Source organism: Ranitomeya imitator, chromosome 1 (assembly GCF_032444005.1).
Source record: "Ranitomeya imitator isolate aRanImi1 chromosome 1, aRanImi1.pri, whole genome shotgun sequence".
Classification (NCBI taxonomy): domain Eukaryota; kingdom Metazoa; phylum Chordata; class Amphibia; order Anura; family Dendrobatidae; genus Ranitomeya; species Ranitomeya imitator.
The window spans coordinates 1,105,730,178-1,105,752,446 of record NC_091282.1 but is presented as its reverse complement, the minus strand read 5'-3'; the positions used below and the strand labels follow the sequence as shown (position 1 = coordinate 1,105,752,446).

The 22,269-nt window shown below is 41.2% G+C and overlaps 1 protein-coding gene across 19 annotated transcripts in view; it reads left to right on the top strand.

The window, feature by feature from the left end:
• Window positions 1-22,269, top strand: part of SORBS2 (sorbin and SH3 domain containing 2) — a 433,609-nt gene that overhangs the window by 331,346 nt on the left and 79,994 nt on the right. For 10 of the 19 annotated variants that reach the window (XM_069744350.1, XM_069744346.1, XM_069744344.1 and 7 more), the window contains 3 exons: window positions 1,203-1,395; window positions 6,375-6,489; window positions 21,228-21,311. In XM_069744350.1, the coding sequence (XP_069600451.1) occupies window positions 1,203-1,395; window positions 6,375-6,489; window positions 21,228-21,311 (392 nt within the window). The remainder of the gene's footprint in view (window positions 1-1,202; window positions 1,396-6,374; window positions 6,490-21,227; window positions 21,312-22,269) is intronic. The other 9 variants (XM_069744352.1, XM_069744353.1, XM_069744355.1 and 6 more) reach the window with 1 other exon arrangement.

Sequence of the window (22,269 nt, the reverse complement as noted above, 5' to 3'; positions counted from 1 at the left end):
TTGATAACCTCTGGAATGTAATCAGGAGGATGATGGATAGTCACAAGCCATCAAACAAAGAAGAACTGCTTACATTTTTGCGCCAGAAAGACTGTTGGAAAGCATGCAAAGACGCATGAAAGCTGTGATTAAAACTCATGGTTATTCCACAAAATATTGATTTCTGAACTCTTCCGGAGTTAAAACATTAGTATTGTTTCTAAATAATTATGAACTTGTTTTCTTTGCATTATTTGAGGTTTGAATGCACTGTTTTTTTGTTTGTTTGTTTTTTGACCATTTTTCTTTTTCAGAAAAAATAAATTATTGCTTGGAAATTCGGAGACATGTTGTCAGAAGTTTATAGAATGAAAGAACAATTTACATTTTGCTCAAAAATATACTTATAAAGAGAAAAATCACACAAACTGAACATTTTGCAATGGTCTCTTAAATTTTGCCAGAGCTGTATATACAGCAGTCTCATGGCTCCTATATAATATATATGCAACAGTCTCAGAGTCTGCCATGTTTTGTATGTTCAGCAGTCTTTCTTATGTGTTGCATACACAGCAGTCTCAGTGTTTCCTATGTGACGTATACAGCATAGCCTTAGCTTCTCATATGTGGCGTATATACCAGCATCAGTGTAGCATTTTATTTTAGATTTTCTATAGTAGTGATCACAATCTCAGGACCTATTTGACAATTTTGAAAAAAAGCTCTCTGAATGTGCCACTGAAGAATTACGATGATTATGATTATTATAGGAGGGATTTTTTGCCTATTTATGGTGACATAAAGCAGGAAAATTATGCACGGACCTTTTTGATTTAACATATATACGGTAATGTGCAGCCCAAGACAACTCTTCTTTCCTGATATGGCCCAGAGACACCAAAAGATTTTACACCTCTGCACTAGTGCCCCGAGACTCCCCAGGATGAGGTACAAAGAGCTTTTCACGACAGCTCTACGCCTCCACCTCATATACATGGGCCAATATTCCTGCAGAACGATTTTAACACCAAGTGGAGTAAATGCCATGCAGCTCAGACGGAGAAAGAAGGTCCAACACATAGTCATAGGTGGCTGTCTCTAATAAAGTGGCGGCTCCTTGTATGTGTCTATACAGTATATAATCCACGTTTTTTTGTCTTACTAGTCCTGTAACATGTTGTGTCCATTTTATATTACTGTGTTTCTTGTTTTTGTGATAACAGATAACTACAGCTCGGCTTTACCTGCCTATTCACACCCTGCTGCAAAGACACAAACTTACCGTCCTTTATCTAAAAGTGTCTCTGACAATGGCACAGATGTATTTAGAGTTTCCTCCCCATTGCCGCCTCCTCCAGTACCTGTGCTTCCTCCATCTGTGCCTCATCGCATGCGGGAATTGAGCTCTCCTGAGAAGTAAGTCACCAAAAATTGCTGTTCCTCTACTTCATTGTTCTTTCTGTTCTGTGGAAAATAAACATTGCAGCCATGATTGTAGCAAATCAACATCAAAAACTTCATGTATTGTCATTTCACAGACCTCTATTATTTTGCAGTAGTGGACAGCAATATGTTACCTCACGATTGTCTATTGTCTCATGTACATGCACCTAAGGGCCGAGCTGCACAAGAAAGATTTTGTAGAACATCTGTAGGAATACATTGTGTTGTATGAGAGACACGTACACCAGAGGTGTCAAACTGCATTCCTCGAGGGCCGCAAACAGGTCATGTTTTCAGGATTTCCTTGTACTGCACAGGTGATAATTTAATCACCTGCACAGAATGATTCCAGCACCTTGTGCAATACAAGGAAATCCTGAAAACATGACCTGTTTGCGGCCCTCGAGGAATGCAGTTTGACACCTCTGACGTACACAACATTCAGAAGCTTTTCATATAATTTGTATATACCAGTAACATCTACTTAGTGAGAGTGACATGCCTAGCCTGGCATGCCAATGTGAGGATAGGATACTTCTAAGCCTTGCAATGCTCCTCTGGTAAATTAAATATGTACATTTCCTCTTGAGACGAAGAGGACTTGAACTCCAATGACACCTATTGGAAGCAGGAATCCTAAAAGTCACTATCCACCCTTTTTAACGAGCCCCTCATCAATGCAAAGTATGAGATCTGATTCGGCTGTTTGAGAGGCTTCTTAGTGGGATCTAAGGGGTAACATATCTCCTTGTGCTTAGCCTGGCATGCCAATCTGAGGATGTTACCCCTTTGATAACACTAAAAAGCCTTTCATATAGCTAAAGGTACCGTCACACTTAGCGACGCTGCAGCGATACCGACAACGATCCGGATCGCTGCAGCGTCGCTGTTTGGTCGCTGGAGAGCTGTCACACAGACCGCTCTCCAGCGACCAACGATGCCGGTAACCAGGGTAAACATCGGGTAACTAAGCGCAGGGCCGCGCTTAGTAACCCGATGTTTACCCTGGTTACCATCCTAAAAGTAAAAAAAACAAACACTACATACTTACCTACAGCCGTCTGTCCTCCAGCGCTGTGCTCTGCACTCCTCCTGTACTGGCTGTGAGCACAGCGGCCGGAAAGCAGAGCGGTGACGTCACTGCTCTGCTTTCCGGCTGACCGACGCTCACAGCCAGTATAGGAGGAGGACAGACGGCTGTAGGTAAGTATGTAGTGTTTGTTTTTTTTTTACTTTTAGGATGGTAACCAGGGTAAACATCGGGTTACTAAGCGCGGCCCTGCGCTTAGTTACCCGATGTTTACCCTGGTTACCAGTGAAGACATCACTGAATCGGTGTCACACACGCCGATTCAGCGATGTCTACGGGGAGTCCAGCGACCAAATAAAGTTCTGGACTTTCTTCCCCGACCAGCGACAGCACAGCAGGGGCCTGATCGCTGCTGCCTGTCACACTGGACGATATCGCTAGCAAGGACGCTGCAACGTCACGGATCGCTAGCGATATCGTCTAGTGTGACGGTACCTTAAATCACATCTCATACTTTGCAAATTGAGATTCTGGTTTAGATTTTATCCTAACACATGTTTCAACGCTCGTTAAAGGATAGATAGTGACTATTAGGATTGCTACGTTGAATAGGTGCCACTAGAGTTACATAGTAACATAGTAACATAGTTAGTAAGGCCGAAAAAAGACATTTGTCCATCCAGTTCAGCCTATATTCCATCATAATAAATCCCCAGATCTACGTCCTTCTACAGAACCTAATAATTGTATGATACAATATTGTTCTGCTCCAGGAAGACATCCAGGCCTCTCTTGAACCCCTCGACTGAGTTCGCCATCACCACCTCCTCAGGCAAGCAATTCCAGATTCTCACTGCCCTAACAGTAAAGAATCCTCTTCTATGTTGGTGGAAAAACCTTCTCTCCTCCAGACGCAAAGAATGCCCCCTTGTGCCCGTCACCTTCCTTGGTATAAACAGATCCTCAGCGAGATATTTGTATTGTCCCCTTATATACTTATACATGGTTATTAGATCGCCCCTCAGTCGTCTTTTTTCTAGACTAAATAATCCTAATTTCGCTAATCTATCTGGGTATTGTAGTTCTCCCATCCCCTTTATTAATTTTGTTGCCCTCCTTTGTACTCTCTCTAGTTCCATTATATCCTTCCTGAGCACCGGTGCCCAAAACTGGACACAGTACTCCATGTGCGGTCTAACTAGGGATTTGTACAGAGGCAGTATAATGCTCTCAGTTGAAGTACTCTTCGTCTCTGAAGAGACAATTTGCATAAGAAACTTGTGGAATATAAGAGTTACATCTCAGATATTAAAGTTATTGTTGTAAATTAGCAAAGATCTTTGAGCACAACTTGTCTTCACTCTCCGTTAATGTAGGCAGGATAAAGAGTAACTAAATTTTTTTATATATATTTTTATCTAGCATGGAAAGTTATGAAACTGCAAATTATTTAATCATGGAATTGTCTTAATTCTTCTTAGGCTATGTGCACACGTTCAGGATTTTTCGCATTTTTTTTTCACGTTTTCTTGGCCGTTTTCTGCAGAAAAAAACTCTTAAACGCATACATAAGCATCTCATCATTTTTAATGCATTCTTCAATTTATGTGCACATGATGCGTTTTTTTCCGCAAAAAAAATGCATTGCGGTAAAAAACACAGTATGTTCATTAATTTTGCAGATTTTTCTTATTTTTGCCGCTATTTAATGCAATGGGAAGCTCCAGAAAAAAACGCACAAAAAACGCATGCGGATTTCTTGCAGAAAATATCCGGTTTTGTTTAGGAAATTTCTGCCAGAAATCCTGACGTGGTCACACAGCCTTACCCCTGCTTTTCCTGTCTATTTGCCTGCTTAGAGCTACATTGGTATCGAAATGTGCACATTTGTAGTACAGATGATGGCAGTGAAAGAATCAGCACATCATTCTCAAACTCAGTGGGAATTTTATAAAGTGGGAAAGGCTGCTAAATCCAATGAGCCATTGATAAAGTCTGCTCTTGTTCGGTATGGCTTCCTGCTAAGCCCAATAGTAGAGTATCCAAGAATCCTAAAAAGTTAGATTTTTATTCCATAATATTAAAAAAAAATCAAAACAATAGGAAGACAAGGCAATGTTTCGGCCATATCTGGCCTTTCTCAAATCTCAAAATACAGCTGAAGAAAGACTGCTGCTCTGGTTTCATTGGTCTGAGATGCAGAATTTTCACATTCTTCTAAGCAAAAGTTCTAAGATTTATGCTTTTTCCTTTCCATTTTTTTTCCATTCATCTCCTTTTTATTGAAGGAAATTCCAGGATTTAAGTTTCTACTGGCTTGCCTAGTGTAATAATATCTAAAAAACACTTTAATCACCTACTGTAGCTTCAGCACTGCCTCTCCGCTGCTGGTCTTTGTGCGCAGGCTGCAGTGGTGATATCACAGCTGGAATGTGACAGCTGCAACTAATCGCTGGACTTAATCAGTTCATACCAACTACATCAGCGTCATCGCTGAGCCCAGTGACTGGTTGCAGCGGTGAAGTCCAATGCACCGCTCCAGCCTTTCAACATGGACAGATACTGAGAGTCCGCATCGGATGTGTAATGTGTGAATAAAGCATTTTTTTAAATTATTTTTACAGTGAGCAAGTTAGAGGAATAAAAATAAAATCTGGGAACAATTTAACATTAATGAAAAATAAAAGTATCGTATCTGTCCTATGGGGACTCCTGTTACTGATATCTGTCTACTAGATGTAGTCCAAGTACATATTATTTCTCCCTGTACTTCTGTGGCCTAAAGCACCATGCTAGTGTTATGGTTTTTTTTTTAATTCCAGCGCTGGAGTGGCACCACTAATCTAAGTTTCTTGACCATAGTCTTATACTTACCAGCCGCCATCTTCAGCTCTTCCCCCGCACTGCTTCGGTTCCACGCCTCTATTTTGGGACCCCAACTTCTGACTGACCGAAAGTCAGAGGAAATGGTCACAAGTTCTCAATGTAAGTCTGAGAGTCTCGTTCTGGCCTCGTTCTATCTCTCATAGACTTCCATAAGGTTGTACCTTCCGGATTACCCAGCAAACACTGGAGAGATTCAGCAAGTGATAAACTGCTAGCAGCACCAATAACTGATGAAGACGGCGGCTGGTAAGTATAAGACCAGGGGCTGTGAACTTAGATTAGTGGCACGACTACAGCGTTCCAATACAAAAATTGCATGAGTGGTGCCTCAACGCTTTACTGTGGAGAAGATGCATGTCGTGCCTTTGTATCATTCTACTGAAAGACACCGAGGAGATGACAGTGTATTATATTCTGATATTCAGACTGATTTCCACCTTTCTTTTGAAAAGTAAAGGAATAAGTTGACATCTAAATATACAGTTCATGCATAGAAAACAGTCCATGGTGAGTTGTCCTTTGTAACCACTCATTAGGTCGTCATTCAGACTCACTATGGAATTGCTTTCTAGCACCATTACTTGCTGGGTGGGTGCTTGAATATGTTTAGCGCCATTCACAGGAATACAAATAATGGCGGGTGGGTATCCTGTCCGGACATCTGAATGCATCACTCACATTTCCTACCAGCCTCAGTTGTGTATTGATTGTACACATCAGCACTTCCGCTCGTCAGTGCTGGAGACTGGGAATAGAGGAAATTAAGGTTTTTGATTAACACTGACCTTAAATGGGAAGGTATTGGTGTATATATATAATAAGGAAGCTATCAATTCGGGAGAAAAACAAAAATACATGGAAATTACTTTGTCTTGCCAGAATCTGTCCAGGAGCCCAGAGGTTTAGCCCATCAGTGTTTGATTGGTAAGAGGTTCTCCTGAAGAACGTTGTAAAAGGCATTTTCCTTGCCAACAAAGGGAATCCTGGTCTTAAAGTATATGTCATTTATACTAATATGTGTAATTCCTCTTAAAAGGAATGAGTGGGAACCACCCGACAGAAAAGTCGATACTCGCATGTTCCGCTCTGAACCCCGAAGTATCTTTGAATATGAACCTGGAAAATCTTCCATCCTTGAGCATGAAAGACCGGTAAGAGCAATGTGTGAACTGTCTGTCTGTGATAAAGGACTGCCTTACATTTCCAATAGCAGAGCTGAAGAAACAAGTATGATAGATAATTATATATCCTATCAAGATTACGTTTCTAAAAAAGCATTCAACACCTAAGCGCAAACTCTCCAGATCTCCTATTAGGGGCTTCATAGATGTCGGAAAATAACAACTCCAAGCATACTCCAGTCACCAGAGTTTTAAGACCACTGCTTTAGGCTTTTGTTGTCTAAGATAATATTGAATCAAAGGGGTTGTCCACCTTTGAGGACTGTTTTTTTTTGTTTGTTTGGTTTTTACTTAAACACGTGTATTTGGGGGCAAATTCATTTTTTCAGTTGGATTTCATTAAAAGTTTTGCATGCCCGTTGTTCCCCTACACATTCAACTTTAATGTGGTCTATGGTCATAAATCAACTCACAGGAGCCCAGAAACAGGTAGGTAAAAGTGTAAAAAAAACCTCCTTGTCTGACCATAATAGTGGGCTGGCTGAATGATTAATTCTCAGTTAATTCTGCAGCCAGTAATACAGTACAACATGGAGGCTATACAAAGCAAACTCCTCTATATTATATTTAGATTTTTCTAATAAAACCCAATTACAAAAATAAATTTTAGCCCCAATTACACACCTTTTACGTAAAAAAAAAAGCCTCACAGATGGACATTCTCTAAGTGTTAAAGTCACTTGTGGATTTTTACATGACCGCTATTATGTTCTTGTGATAGTATGTGACTTCCTTTGACTCCTTTTTAAAGGGGCATTCTTATTTTGAACATTTATGACACATCCACTCAAATAACTGTTTGGTACTACTATAGAAGTGAATACCGAGAGCTGCGGATGCGAGGCCTCCTCTCCATGCACAGCAACATGACCCAGGCCCGGATTTTGATATATTGTAGATCCCATCAGAGGGGCTCACATCTTTCATCTTGATTTTTGTGATGTCCTGTGATATAGCCCTTCAGGCACAGACAGTTTGGTTGTTGTATCTTATGTTAAACTGGTATAGTCTGAACAAATATGCTATATTTATGACTGTCTCCTATAAAAGATGGATGTGGCTGTTTTTTGGCAAGGGAAATATTTGCTGCTTTTAAACATACTGGCAGAATGAATTGCTGTCACTTCAGATCATAAATATGATACAGTATGTCTCTTAAGCATATTCCATTCTGATCATAAAACAATGAATTATTTGCTTTAAGTCTAAAGCGAGAGAAGTTATCAATATATAATGTCACTTTTCAGAGCGGCTAGAAATACACACACTCTGGTTTGGAGCTTATGTCCACATCAGTTTTAGGCACACTGAGGGCATGTGCCATGACTAGTCTGCAGTCTAACTCTGACATGAAAGTAAGTGCCATGACTAGTCTGCAGTCTATACTCTGAGATGATAAATACCAAGAAACGGGAATAACTCCCAGTACATGTACAATAATTTCTTATTCTCCTTTTATATACTTAACAAAAAATTGTGAAACAGCTGAAATTGTGTCTTATATTCTAGGTTCTTCAAAGTAGCCAACTTTTGCTTTGATGACTGCTATGCACACTCTTGGCATTCTCTTGATGAGCTTCAAGGGGTAGTCACCAGGAATGGCTTTCACTTCACAGGTGTGCCCTGTCAGGTTTAATAATTGGAAGTTTTTGCCTTCTAAATGGGGTTGGGACCATCAGTTGTGTGGTGCAGAAGTCTGGTGGATACACAGCTGATAGTCCTACTGAATAGACTGTTAGAATTTGTATTATGGCAAGAAAAAAGCAGCTAAGTAAAGAAAAAACGAGTGGCCATCATTACTTTAACAAATGAAGGTCAGTCAGTCCGAAAAATTGGGAAAACTTTGAAAGTGTCCCCAAGTGCAGTGGCAAAATCCATCAAGTGCTACAAAGAAACTGGCTCACATGAGGACCGCCCCAGGAAAGGAAGACCAAAAGTCACCTCTGCTTCTGAGGATAAGTTTATCCAAGTCACTAGCCTCAGAAATCGCAGGTTAACAGCAGCTCTGATTAGAGACCAGGTCAATGCCACACAGAGTTCTAGCAGCAGACACATCTCTTCAATAACTGTTAAGAGGAGACTTTGTGTAACAGGCCTTCATGGTAAAAGAGCTGCTAGGAAACCACTGCTAAGGACAGGCAACAAGCAGAAGAGACTTGTTTGGGCTAAAGAACACAAGGAATGGACATTAAACCAGTGGAAATCTGTGCTTTGGTCTGATGAGTCCAAACTTGAGATCTTTAGTTCCAACCACCGTGTCTTTGTGCGACGCAGAAAAGGTGAACGGATGGACTCTACATGCCTGGTTCCCACCGTGAAGCATGAAGGAGGAGCTGTGATGGTGTGGGGGTGCTTTGCTGGTGACACTGGGGATTTATTCAAAATTGAAGGCATACTGAAACAGCATGGCTACCACAGCATCTGGCAGCGGCATGCTATTCCATCCGGTTTGCGTTTATTTGGACCATCATTTATTTTTCAACAGGACAATGATCCCAAACACACCTCCAGGCTGTGTAAGGGCTATTTGACCAAGAAGGAGAGTGATGGGGTGCTACGCCAGACCTGAACCCAATCGAGATGGTTTGGGGTGAGCTGGACCGCAGAGTGAAGGCAAAAGGTCCAACAAGTGCTAAGCATCTCTGGGAACTCCTTCAAGATTGTTGGAAGACCATTTCCGGTGACTACCTCTTGAAGCTCATCAAGAAAATGCCAAGAGTGTGCAAAGCAGTCATCAAAGCAAAAGGTGGCTACTTTGAAGAACCTAGAAAATAAGACATATTTTCAGCTGTTTCACACTTTTTTGTTAAGTATATAATTCCACATGTGTTAATTCATAGTTTTGATGCCTTCAGTGTGAATGTACAATTTTCACAGTCATGAAAATACAGAAAAATCTTTAAATGAGAAGGTGTGTCCAAACTTTTGGTCTGTATATATATATGTATGTATGCATGCATGTATGTGTGTGTGTGTGTGTGTATATGTGATCAATATAGGTAACCGGGAGATGAATCCAATACTAAAAAAGACAGCCGGCCATGCAAAAGCAACAACCCCAAAAGACAAAAAAAATACAAAAAAGTCCAGAATCTATTACAGACAACAATATCGCATAATTTTTATTCAATATAAGATTAAAAACAATAAGTACAAAAGAATACATACATATATAAAAATCCCATTTTATTTTTTTTAAATTGTATTTTATGTAATTGCAGAGGCGCAAACAACTCCAGTTGGTATGTCAGAATATAAACTAATGGGATACACTGAAATTTATATGTGGATAGTAATAAAATAGTGCATATAGAGCATAAAAGAATGCTAACACATATAAAAATAGTGATAAAGATATGCAAAAGCTACTTTTATACAGTGCATGTGCAAATGTTGATTTCAATTCATATATAAATAACGAAGACAATCCATATTTTCATCAGTGAAACAGTGTATACAAAGCAACCAACAGGGGTTAGTGTATCCCTAAGTATAATTTCATGATCAGGACCACAACGTAACTGTAAGTTCGAGTATTAACATTCCAACCTTCAAATACAGAGAGTAAAGTAAGACCATATAAAACTTAGCGTAATGTGATGTGTGCCTGGTCTCCTGGAATGGCGCCCAACACCCGACGCGCGTTTTGGCACGTTGCCTTCGTCGGGGGGTGGTGCCATTAGGAGAGAGGTAAGTATAAATAGAGCAAATAACCAATCAAAAAATAAGGAATAAAAAAAGGTGTGTTAAGCGCAGCCAATAAAGAGAAACAAACTTTCAGAGCTCATACGTATCAATCCCCATTGCGCATGATCGGCACATCAGCCAATGAAAAAGAGGAGGAGTGTTCAGTCTAGCCAATGAGAAAACACTCTGACATGAGAGTATGTGCCATAACTAATCTCCAGTCTATACTCTGACATGAGGGTAAGTGCCATGACTAATCTGCAGTCTATAGTCTGACATGAGGGTAAGTGCCATGACTAATCTGCAGTCTATAGTCTGACATGATGGTATGTGCCATGACTAGTCTGCAGTCTATAATGTGACATTAGGGTGTGCGCCATGACTAATCTGCAGTCTATACTCTGACATGAGGGTAAGTGCCATGACTAATCTGCAGTCTATAGTCTGACATGAGGGTAAGTGCCATGACTAATCTGCAGTCTATAGTCTGACATGATGGTATGTGCCATGACTAGTCTGCAGTCTATAATGTGACATGAGGGTATGCCCTATCACTAGTCCATAGTCTATACTCTGACATGAGGGTAAGTGCCATAACCAGTCTGCAGTCTATAATCTGACATGAAGGTAAGTGCCATGACTAATCTGCAGTCTATAGTCTGACATGAGGGTATGCGCTATGACTAGTCCATAGTCTACACTCTGACATGAGGGTATGCACTTTTACTAATCTGCAGTCTATACTCTGACATGAGGGTAAGTGCCATGACTAGTCTGCAGTCTATACTCTGACATGAGGGTATGCACTTTTACTAATCCACAGTCTATACTCTGACATTAGTATGTTCCAGTACTAGTCTGCAGTCTACACTCTTACATGAGGGTAAGTGCCATGACTAATTTTCAGTCCATAGTCTGACATGAGGGTATGCACTGTGACTAGTCCCCAGTCTATACTCTGACATGAGGGTAAGTGCCATGGCTAGTCTGCAGTCTATACTCTGACATGAGGGTATGCACTTTTACTAATCCACAGTCTATACTCTGACGTGAGAGTATGCGCCAGTACTAATCTGCAGTCTATACTCTAACATGAGGGTAAGTGCCATGACTAATTTGCAGTCTATACTCTGACATGAGGGTATGTGCCATGGCTAGCCGCAGTCTATATTCTGATATGAGGGTATGCGCCATGACTAGTCTGCAGTCTACACTCCATCATTCTCATAGGCCCTTGTGCACCCAACTTATGCCAAAAGAGTGTCCTTTTTATTGTGTAGAAAATAATAGTTTATCATGTTCTTTTGTACAATGGCAACATGGCGGAAGTACTGGTTCTCCCTAAAGAGGCCAGTTGAGTATAAAGTCTTATTGGGAATGCTCCATGAGAGGAAAGTAAATGACCGATATACGACATACAATGGCGTAAGTCAGAGGTATACCTTGGAGAAATAATCCTTGCATAAACTTCTAATAAGTGTGAAAAAAAAGATGTGGACAGAGCTTTAACAGATTTTTTTTTTATTAAAACCGATCTAAATAAAAAGCTTAATAAATTTGCAGATGCATTCCATCTCTGCACTGATCCTACAATAGTCAGGGGCTGCAGTCATAATTATTTAGGCTTTAGAGCGGAAATGTGAATTCTCGACATTACGCGACATCTGCACAGAGCTTGCTCTGGTGATTTACATTTAGAGAAGTGCGTTCTTCGTGACCTGCTCTGTACAGAGACCTAATGAAGGAAAAAGTCTTTCTCCTGTTGTAATATAGGAGCTCACCACAAGTACAATGTTACAATGAACAAAGTTAGAAAATAGCATGAAAAGGTGAACTATTACTTTACTTTAAGCAAGAATATTGAGTATATTGTATTATCATTGGCAACAATGGAATGTGCGGCACCTGCAAAATATTATTTTTTCAGTGGCACTAGATAGTATCAAATTGGTGCGCAGAATAAACTATTTGCCCACCTTTAGGCTATTCCTCACTATTACATATGTTATATTATATTGGATTTTCCTGTACCAGCCTAATAACCCTCCAACATATTCACTGGCGCAGTCACAAGATTACACAAATTATAAATGTTTTACCAATGTGGTCCATCTTACTAGACATGTTAGATAGCCGTCTCAGCCTTACACCAGCTGTGAGTCTTACAAATATTTTACACTAACAAAATGGAGACCACCGTTCGTACTGTAAATGTGCCATGTTCACACATCCAGGATTATCTGCTACTTGCAATATGAAAGCCGTAACAATTTATAGTACAATAAAACGTGAATGAGGTTTTCAAAATCACATTCACATGCAATGGAAAAATCCAGACTGAAAACAGAGCATTCTGTGGATTTTCAAATCATCAGCATCCTCCTTCTGTGGATTTTCACTGCAGCTTTTACACCGGCCAATGCTTTGTCATGAAGTACGATGCAATCCGCAGCCAAATCTGCCATGAAATCCACAAATAACGTGAGGATTCTGTTGCAGAATAAGCACAGATTTAAGAATTTGAGATAAAACCCACGGTTGAATTTTTTTGTAGTGTGTAAACACAGCCTCAGACATTTGTCAGGTACCTTTTTCTAGATACTTTTGAAAACTGCAAATATGGGTAAAAAGTGTCTAAGCACACAATAAACCTGCTGCCTGTAATGTACTACATTTTCTTTTTTATTAAATCCCCTCATTGTGTTTAATGGCAGCTTTTCATCTTATGTTCTGCTTAAGTTGCCTCTTTTCTTTAGGCTTACAGCAGTAAATTCACTTGTAATATTATTTTTAATATATTTTAGCACCTTAAATGTGCTGTGGATCGGTGAGGGTCAGAGCCAAGAGACCCCCACTGATCGAAGACAAGACTGTGCCAAAGCAATCAGGTCAGGAGGCAGAAGCTGAGACAGGAGAGAATGCAATCGAAAGTGTATGAAGCCATACATCACATGCAGAGATTTGGCACAAAAAGATTATATATATATATATATATATATATATATATATATATATATATATATATATATATATATATATATCTATCAAAAAAATGAAGGGAACACTAAAATACAACGTCCTAGATATCACTGAATTAAATACTTCAGTTGCAAATCTTTATTCATTACATAGTAGAATGTGTTGAAAACAATAAAACATAAAAACGGTCAATGTAAATCAATATGAATATCCCATGGAGGTCTGGATTTGGAATGATACTCAAAATCAAAGTGGAAAATCAAATTACCGGCTGATCCAACTTCAGTGTAAATTCATCAAGACTAGGAAATGATCAGTTGTGGGTGTGTTGCCTCCATGTGCCTGTATGACCTCCCTACAATGCCTGGGCATGCTCCTGATGAGGCGGGGGATGGTCTCCTGAAGGATCTCCTCCCAGACGTGGACTAAAGCACCTGCCGACTCCTGGACAGTCTGTGGTGCAATGTGATGTTGGTGCATGGTGCGAGACATGATGTCCCAGATGTGTTCAATCGGATTCAGGACTGGGGAACGGGCGGGACAGTCCATAGCTTCAGTGCCTTGATCTTGCAAGAACCGCTGACACGCTCTTGCCACATGAGGTAGGTCTGGCATTGTCCTGCATTAGGAGGAACCCAGGGCCAACCGCACCAGCATATGGTCTCACAAGGGGTATGAGTATCTCATCTCGGTACCTAATGGCAGTCAGGCTACCTCTGGTGAGCACATGGAGGGCTGTGCGGCCCTCCAAAGAAATGCCACCCCACACCATTACTGACCCACTGCCAAACCGGTCATGCTGATGGATGTTGCAGGCAGCAGATCGCTCTCCACGGTGTCTCCAGACTCTGTCATATGTGCTCAGTATGAATCTGTTTTCATCTTTGAAGAGCACATGGCGCCAGTAGTGAATTTGCCAATCTTGGCGTTCTGTGGCAAATGCCAATGGTCCTGCACGGTGTTGGGCTGCGAGCACAACCCCAATCTGTGGATGTCGGGCACTCAGGCCATCCTCATGGAGTCAGTTTCTATCTGTTTGTGCAGACACATGCACATTTGTGGCCTGCTGGAGGTCATTTTGCAGGGCTCTGGCTCCTCCTGTTCCTCCTTGCACAAAGGCTGAGGTGGTGGTCCTGCTGCTGGTTTGTTGCCCTCCTACAGCCCCCTCCATGTCTCCTGGTGTACGTGCGTGTCTCCTGGTAGCACTTCCAGCCTCTGGACACTACGCTGACAGACACAGCAAACCTTCTCGCATTGATGTGCCATCCTGGATGAGCTGCACTACCTGAGCCACTTGTGTGGGTTGTAGAGTCCGTCTCATGCTACCAAGAGTGTAAAAGCACAACCAACAGATGTGGTCTGTGGTCCCCACCTGCAGAACCACTCCTTTTGTGTGTCTTGATAATTGCCAATAATTTCCATCTGTTGTCTATTCCATTTGCACGACAGCATGTGAAATTGATTGTCAAACAGTGCTGCTTCCTAATCAGACAGTTTGATTTCACAGAAGTTTGATTTACTTTGTTATATTCAGTTATTTGTGTTCCCTTTACTCTTTTGAGCTGTATATATATATATACACACTACATGGTGGCCCGATTCTATCGCATTGGGTATTCTAGAATATGCATGTCCACTTAGTATATTGCCCAGCCACGTAGTATATTGCCCAGCCACGTAGTATATTGCCAAGTCACGTAGTATATTGCACAGCGACATAGTATACAGCACAAACACGTTGTATACTGCCCAGTCACATAGTATATTGGCCAGTCAGGTAGTATATTGCTCAGCCACGTAGTATACAGCACAGCCCGCATAGTATATTGCCCAGTCACGTAGTATATTGCCCAGCCACGTAGTATACAGCACAGCCCACGTAGTATATTGCACAGCGATGTAGTATATAGAACATCTACAGAGTATATACTCACCTGTCCGCAGCTGTCACCTCCGCATGTGCTGCGCTGTTTCCTGCAGTCGCAGCCGTCATGAATAACCGCGGCCGTCATCACTGACTGAGGCCGCAAATTTAGTCCCCAGCTTTTGGCGGCAGTAGGCCCAACAGCCTTCCTCACGGCGACTCTGCCCCCTTTGCAGCGCTTCTGGCTGGGCCTGTATTGGCTGGCCTCGACCAATGAATATCCGGGACAGACAGACGGAAGTGCCCCTCTGACAATTATATATATACTAGATGGTGGCCCAATTCTAACGCATCGGGTATTCTAGAATATGCATGTCCACGTAGTATATTGCACAGCCCATGTAGTATATTGCCCAGACACGTAGTATATTGCCCAGACGCGTAGTATATTGCCCAGACGCGTAGTATATTGCCCAGACGCGTAGTATATTGCCCAGACGCGTAGTATATTGCCCAGACGCGTAGTATATTGCCCAGACGCGTAGTATATTGCCCAGACGCGTAGTATATTGCCCAGACGCGTAGTATATTGCCCAGCCGCGTAGTATATTGCCCAGCCGCGTAGTATATTGCCCAGCCGCGTAGTATATTGCCCAGCCACGTAGTATATTGCCCAGTGACATAGTATACAGCACAGAGCCACGTAGTATATTGCCCAGTGACGTAGTATACAGCACAGAGCCACGTAGTATATTGCCCAGTGACATAGTATACAGCACAGAGCCACGTAGTATATTGCCCAGTCACGTAGTATACAGCACAGAGCCACGTAGTATATTGCCCAGCTACGTAATATATTACCCAGCCACGTATGTCACAGGTTAAAAAATAAACATACTCGCCTAAAGATCCGAGGGCCCTTTGTAGTTCTAACATACTCACCATTCTTGTCGCTGCTCCTCAGCGTACCGTCTCTGCGCCTCCTGGGATCCAACAGCGCTGTGCCGATGGGTGCGCGGCTGCCGCCATCTTGCGTTCCCAGGCGGCCTCGACCAATCAGAGATGTGGGATTTCCAGGACAGACAGACAGAAAAACCCTTAGACAATTATATATATATATATATATATATATACTAGATTGTGGCCCGATTCTAACGCATCGGGTATTCTAGAATATGCATGTCCCCGTAGTATATGGACAATGATGATTCCAGAATTCGCGGCAGATTGTGCCCGTCGCTGATTGGTTGAGGCAACCTTTATAACATCATCGTCGCCATGGCAACCATTATGACATCTACGTCGATACTGTGCCCGTCGCTGAATCAGAAACGTGGGATTTCCACGTCCTTTGTGACATCGTCGCTGTGCCCGTCGCTGATTGGTCGAGACCTGGCGGCCTCGACCAATCGGAGACGCGGGATTTCCAGGACACAGACAGACAGACAGATGGAAAAACCCTTAGACAATTATATATATAGACTAGATTGTGGCCCGATTCTAACGAATCGGGTATTCTAGAATATGCATGTCCCCGTAGTATATGGACAATGATGATTCCAGAATTCGCAGCAGACTGTGCCCGTCGCTGATTGGTCGAGGCAACCTTTGACATCATCGTCGCCATGGCAACCATTATGACATCTACGTCGATACTGGGCCCGTTGCTGATTGGTCGAGGCAAGTTATGGCCGAAAGTGTTCATAACTTGAGATTGTTCTATAAAATAATTAAGTATTTATCCAAGAAAATCATTGTAATTACACGTTGTGTTAAACACATGTTTATTTCCTTTATGTCTATTGGAGCAACACAAAAAAACAGAGAATAAAAAGGCAATTTAGATATAATTTCACACAAAACCCCAAGAATGGGCCAGGCAAAATTGTTTGTACTCTCAACTTAATATTTGGTTGCACACACTTTGAAATAAATAGCTGCACTCTACACCTCTGAACTGGACATTTAGACCACTCTTCTTTTGCAAACTGCTCCAGGTCTCTCATATTTGAAGGGTGTTGTCTCCCATCAGTAATTTTACGATCTCTCCACAGGTGCTCAAAGGGATTTAGGTCCGGATTCATTGCTGCCACTTCAGAACTCTCCAGTGCTTTGTTTCCAACCATTTCTGGGTGCTTTTTGTTATTTTACTCACTTATGTAGCGCCATTATTTCCACAGAGCTTTACAGACATTACTGGCATTGTCCCCATTGCAGCTCACAAGCTAAACTCCCAATCCGTATGTCTTTGAAGTGTGGGAGAAAATTGGAGTATCCAGAAGAAACTCGCACAAACACGGTGAGAATATACAAACTCCTTACAGATGTTGTCCTTGGTGGGATTTGAACCCAGGTCCCCAGCACTGCAAAGCTGCAGTGCTAAGCACTGAGCCACCATTCTGCTTCTTGAGGTATGTTTGGGAACATTATCCTGCTGAAAGACCCATGACCTAGGACGCAAACCCAGCTTTCTGACACTGGACACTATATTGTGACCCAAAATCCATTGGTAACATTCAGATTTCTTTATGCCTTGCACAAAATCCAGAGCAAGAAGCAGCAAAACAACCCCAAAACATCTTTGAACCACCACCATATTTGACTGTAGTTACTGTGTTCTTTTCTTTGTAGGCCTTTTCAGTAAACAGTAGAATGATGTACTTTACTAAAAACGCTATCTTGTTCTCATCTGTCCACAAGACCCTTTCTCAGATGGATTTTTGCTTACGTACATTTTGGCAAACTGCAGTCCAGCTTCGATATGTCTCTATATCAGCAGTGGTGTACTTCTGGGTCTCCTGCCATAGTTTTTAATTTAATTGACATATAGATGGATAGTTTTTGCTGACAGATGCACCCCGAACCTGCATGACAGCTTGGACTTCTTTGGAAGTTGATTGGGGCTGCTTATCCACCATCCGGACTATCCTGCATTGCAACCTTTCATCAAATTTTCTCTGCTGTCCATGTCCAGGGAGATTAGCTACAGTGCCATGTCTTGTAAATGTCTTGATTATGTTGCACACTGTGGACAAAGAAACATCAAGATATTTGGAGATGGAGTTTTTACCTTGAGATTTTTTTATATTTTTCAAACATTTTGGTTCTCAAGTCCTCAGACAGTTCTCTTTTCCTCTTTATGTTCTCCATGCTTAGTGTGGCACACACAGACACACAATGCAATTGGGGTAGCACGGTGGCTCAGTGCTTAGCACTGTAGCATTCCATCGCTGGGGTCCTGGGTTTAAATCCCACCAAGGACAACATCTGCAAGTAGTTTGTATGTTCTCCATGTGTTTGTGTGGGTTTTCTCCTGGTACTCCGGTTTCCTCTCACATTCCAAAGACATACTGATAGGAATTCTAGATTGTGAGCCCCAATGGGGACAGTGCCCATAATGTTTGTAAAGCGCTGTGGAATTAATGGTGCTATACAAATAAGTAAAATAAATCAAATAAAAAAAATAAAAAATGCAAAGATTGAGTCAACGTCTTGCCTTTTCATCTGATTTCAGGTGTGATTTTCATATTACCCTCACATGTTACTTTCCACGGGTGAGTTTGAATAAGCATCACATTCTTGAAACAAAGGTTTTTGGAAAAGTCCCAACAATTTTTGTTCTGCTCATTTTGGGGGTTTTGTTGAAATTATGTCAAGTTTACCTCTTTTTCTATGTGTGTGTATGTGTATATATACACATATACACACAAAAACTAAGGCAGCACTAGCACTCAATGTAGAAAGGTAGACGTGGTATTAGTGACGATTCGGGCCAGCCAAAGACCTTTCTCAAGCTTGTTGAACCAAACATTGCTATTCTTACTATTAGCTATTAAATATTTTTGGATAAGGAGGAAGGGTAAATTCAGCTTACCATGCTCTGTAATGCAGCGTCCCGGTTGAAAGCTCTCTCTTGGGGGTGCTTGCCCTGCCGGTGATTGCAGCCAAATGGAAGCAAGGAGAGGAGGGAGGAGTGAGCTCAGCACAGCCGTCAAGGTAATCCTAAAAGAAACTTCATTCAGTTCTCAAAGCATAAATAATTTGTATATAAACAGCCTGACGCGTTTCTGCCCTTAGTCAATATTTTTTACCTTTCTACATTGGAGTGCTGCCTTAGTATTTTTGATATTTTGGAAGACTGATTGTACCGGTGAGGACTTTTCTTCTTACATAATATATTTTCTCTGTTGCTTGTGCTGCACCTATTTTCTCACTATATTTGTGTATAGCAAAAACGAAAAAGGGAACAGCACAGGAATACTTATCTTCAGGTGCAAGGCCCCAAGACGATCAGTCCAGCGATCATCCACATTTAGAAGTATCCAAAAATGAGGCAGCACTCCATAGTTCAATACAAAAATGTGCAGGGTTTAATTGACCCACATATTCTGGCAACGTTTCAGCTCGCAATGAGCTTTTCTCAAGCCTTGAGAAAAGCTCATTGCGAGCTGAAACATGGCCAGAATATGTGGGTCAATTAAACCCTGCACGTTTTTGTATTGAACTATGGAGTGCTGCCTCATTTTTGGATACTTATGTTTGTGTATATATATATATATATATATATATATATATATATATATATATATATATATATACTGCATGAATGTACATGCATACATACATACGGTATATAGGAATAGCTCCAGGCATTCCTAAACATCCTCCAGACAGTAGTTGCTTTCAGGTGTTCCCTTATGGGTGTATTTTGTGCCCCAGAGTAGCCACAAACGCAGTATGCACCTTGCCCATTTGAGTGCAGTGTAATGCCTATTAAGGCCTGATAGTCGGGCCCATGTGGTGGGATAACAAGTAATGTCATACTTGCCTATCACCTGACATTGGCAATGAGTGCTAGTGACTCCAGGGCTGGCTGATCAGCACCTAATGTCAGTGGTGAAGAGGTTGTAATTTACAGAGTGCATCAGACTGAGTGAACGCTGAACACATCACATATTAAATGCATGACTTTCCCATCCAGATTTAAGATGGCCATATATGCCATACTAGACTACCAAGAAATACCAAGTGCAAAGATATATAGACTCTGCACAGCAAGTCATTAGGCAAGTGGGCATGTCTTTAGAAAGTTGGCACGTTAATGACAAAGATGTTTCTCATTGGCGACATTTACATACAAGGATCCAAAAGCTTGTAAAGACACAGACAACCTTCCCGCAATGTAGGGCACTAATGCACAATACATCCTAGGTTGGTGATGGTCTGTTGACAGAGTATTGATGGATTCCAGTGGCAACTTGCAGAAATATGAATCTGCCTTCAATATATGAAGCTTAAGATAAGTTGAAGAAAAGTTAATCAATTTTTTAATATTGTTAATCAACCTTTATGTAGAATTGTATATGTTGTAGTAAACTGAAAAGTAATGAATAATGGTAAACCTACACTTTAGGTTTATGTTCGACTTATTGTACTCAGTATGAGAGCAGCCAATCAGCAGTGGATCTGTATTAAGGAGATCTGTCTCCAGATTCCACAGCACACTCTGCATACATTAGTTAATAGTTCTCTTTAAGGCCTGATGAAAATCTAGTTCAGGATGGCTCCATAATCCTGATGCTTAGATGAGCATTCTGATGAAGTTGTAAGAAAAAAAATATAATAATCCTAATTCATCGGTATGTTTTGACCTAGTGTAGGTCTTTATCAAGCATACTTGGACGCCAACTATCTTTCTGCCTTTTGTGGAGTTTTTGGTCTTTGGACGTTGTGTGTCTTTAGTGGAGGATTGCTGCTGGCTGCCATATTTGTGGACGAAAAAGCTCACGAGTCCAAGTTTAACCTCTGCCGACCCAGCCTGAATGGCTGCAGCTTATACTCATGTCCGCCGCAGGAGAGTTACTGAGGACCTGTCAATCATGTGAAGCGGGCAGAGATTGAGTTAAACGTTCATAAAGGGTTATACAGCTATTCTGATTTGGATTTTCAAAGTGAATACAACATCCTCATCAGGTCTAAAAGATGTAGTTAGTTATGTATGCAGTTTGTATTGTAAAATCTGGTGACCGATCCGCTTTAAGTGTTGGTGCTGTTTATAAGCATCTTTTGTTGGACACCCCCTGCTGTAGTGTTTGATGCTTGTATACTGCTATCATTCTAGAATTTGTACCCTTTTTGAGTACCTTTTGACCTCCCCCCTCCTTGCTTCCTACTCCAGAACGGTCGTATAAATCCAGATGAGATAGATTTAGAAAATGAACCATGGTATAAATTCTTTTCAGAGCTGGAGTTTGGCCATCCGGTAAGTGAGGTTAGATACTAATGCTTCCAATAGGTGTTAGGACTATCTAATCCTGTGAAGCTTCTGGTTTATTAACTCCCACTTATGCACCATCAAGGATTAGCGTATGCTGTGCACCTATGGTAGACAGGAACAATTCACAGTCCTAACAATGGGAAAAATTAAGAGTAACACTTGTGTTAACATGATATATATATTTTGCGATAGATTTTCCGTAAACTGATATTTTAGGGAGTCTAATGTCTGCATACTCTAGATAAAGTGAAAAAATGCTTATCACAGTACAAACCACAGAAACCATTAAAGCCAGCAAGGACTTCTTACTTTTACACATCTGCTTAATGAATTAAACACTGTGACCAACTGAGATTAAATCTGTCATGAAAACATATACACACGCACATACATTATCAAGTAGTGTGAAAAAATAGATAATTTTTTAATGACTGTTGACACAAATATCATCTTAAAGGGAATCTGTCAGCAGGATTTTACACCCCAATCTAGTTATATGTAGCTCTTTTATAGACAAGTCCAGCAATGTCCAATGTTACATGTCTAGTCTATTCCTCCATTAGTGAGAAACTGATAAGTAAACGTGGTTGAAGATCTGTTTGTAGATCTGAAACCTCTGTCACTCCAACTCTATTCCCCACCCAGTGCCGCCGCCTCCTGCTTGACTGAGGGCTCTTTTGCCTGAAGTCACCAAGCATAGAGGCTGTCAATTAAGGATGACAAAGCAGCGCTGGGTGGGGAATAGAGCTGGAGAGACAGAGGCTTCAGACCTATACTAGCTCGTCAGCCTCATTTGCATATCAATTCAAACGCTGATTTCTCAGTAACAGCCAAACAGACTGAACACGTAAAAGGTATTGCTGGATTTGTCTTTGAAAGACCTACATGTGCATATAAATAGTTTGGGATTTGAACTCATTTTAAGGAATTACGTCCAATGTGA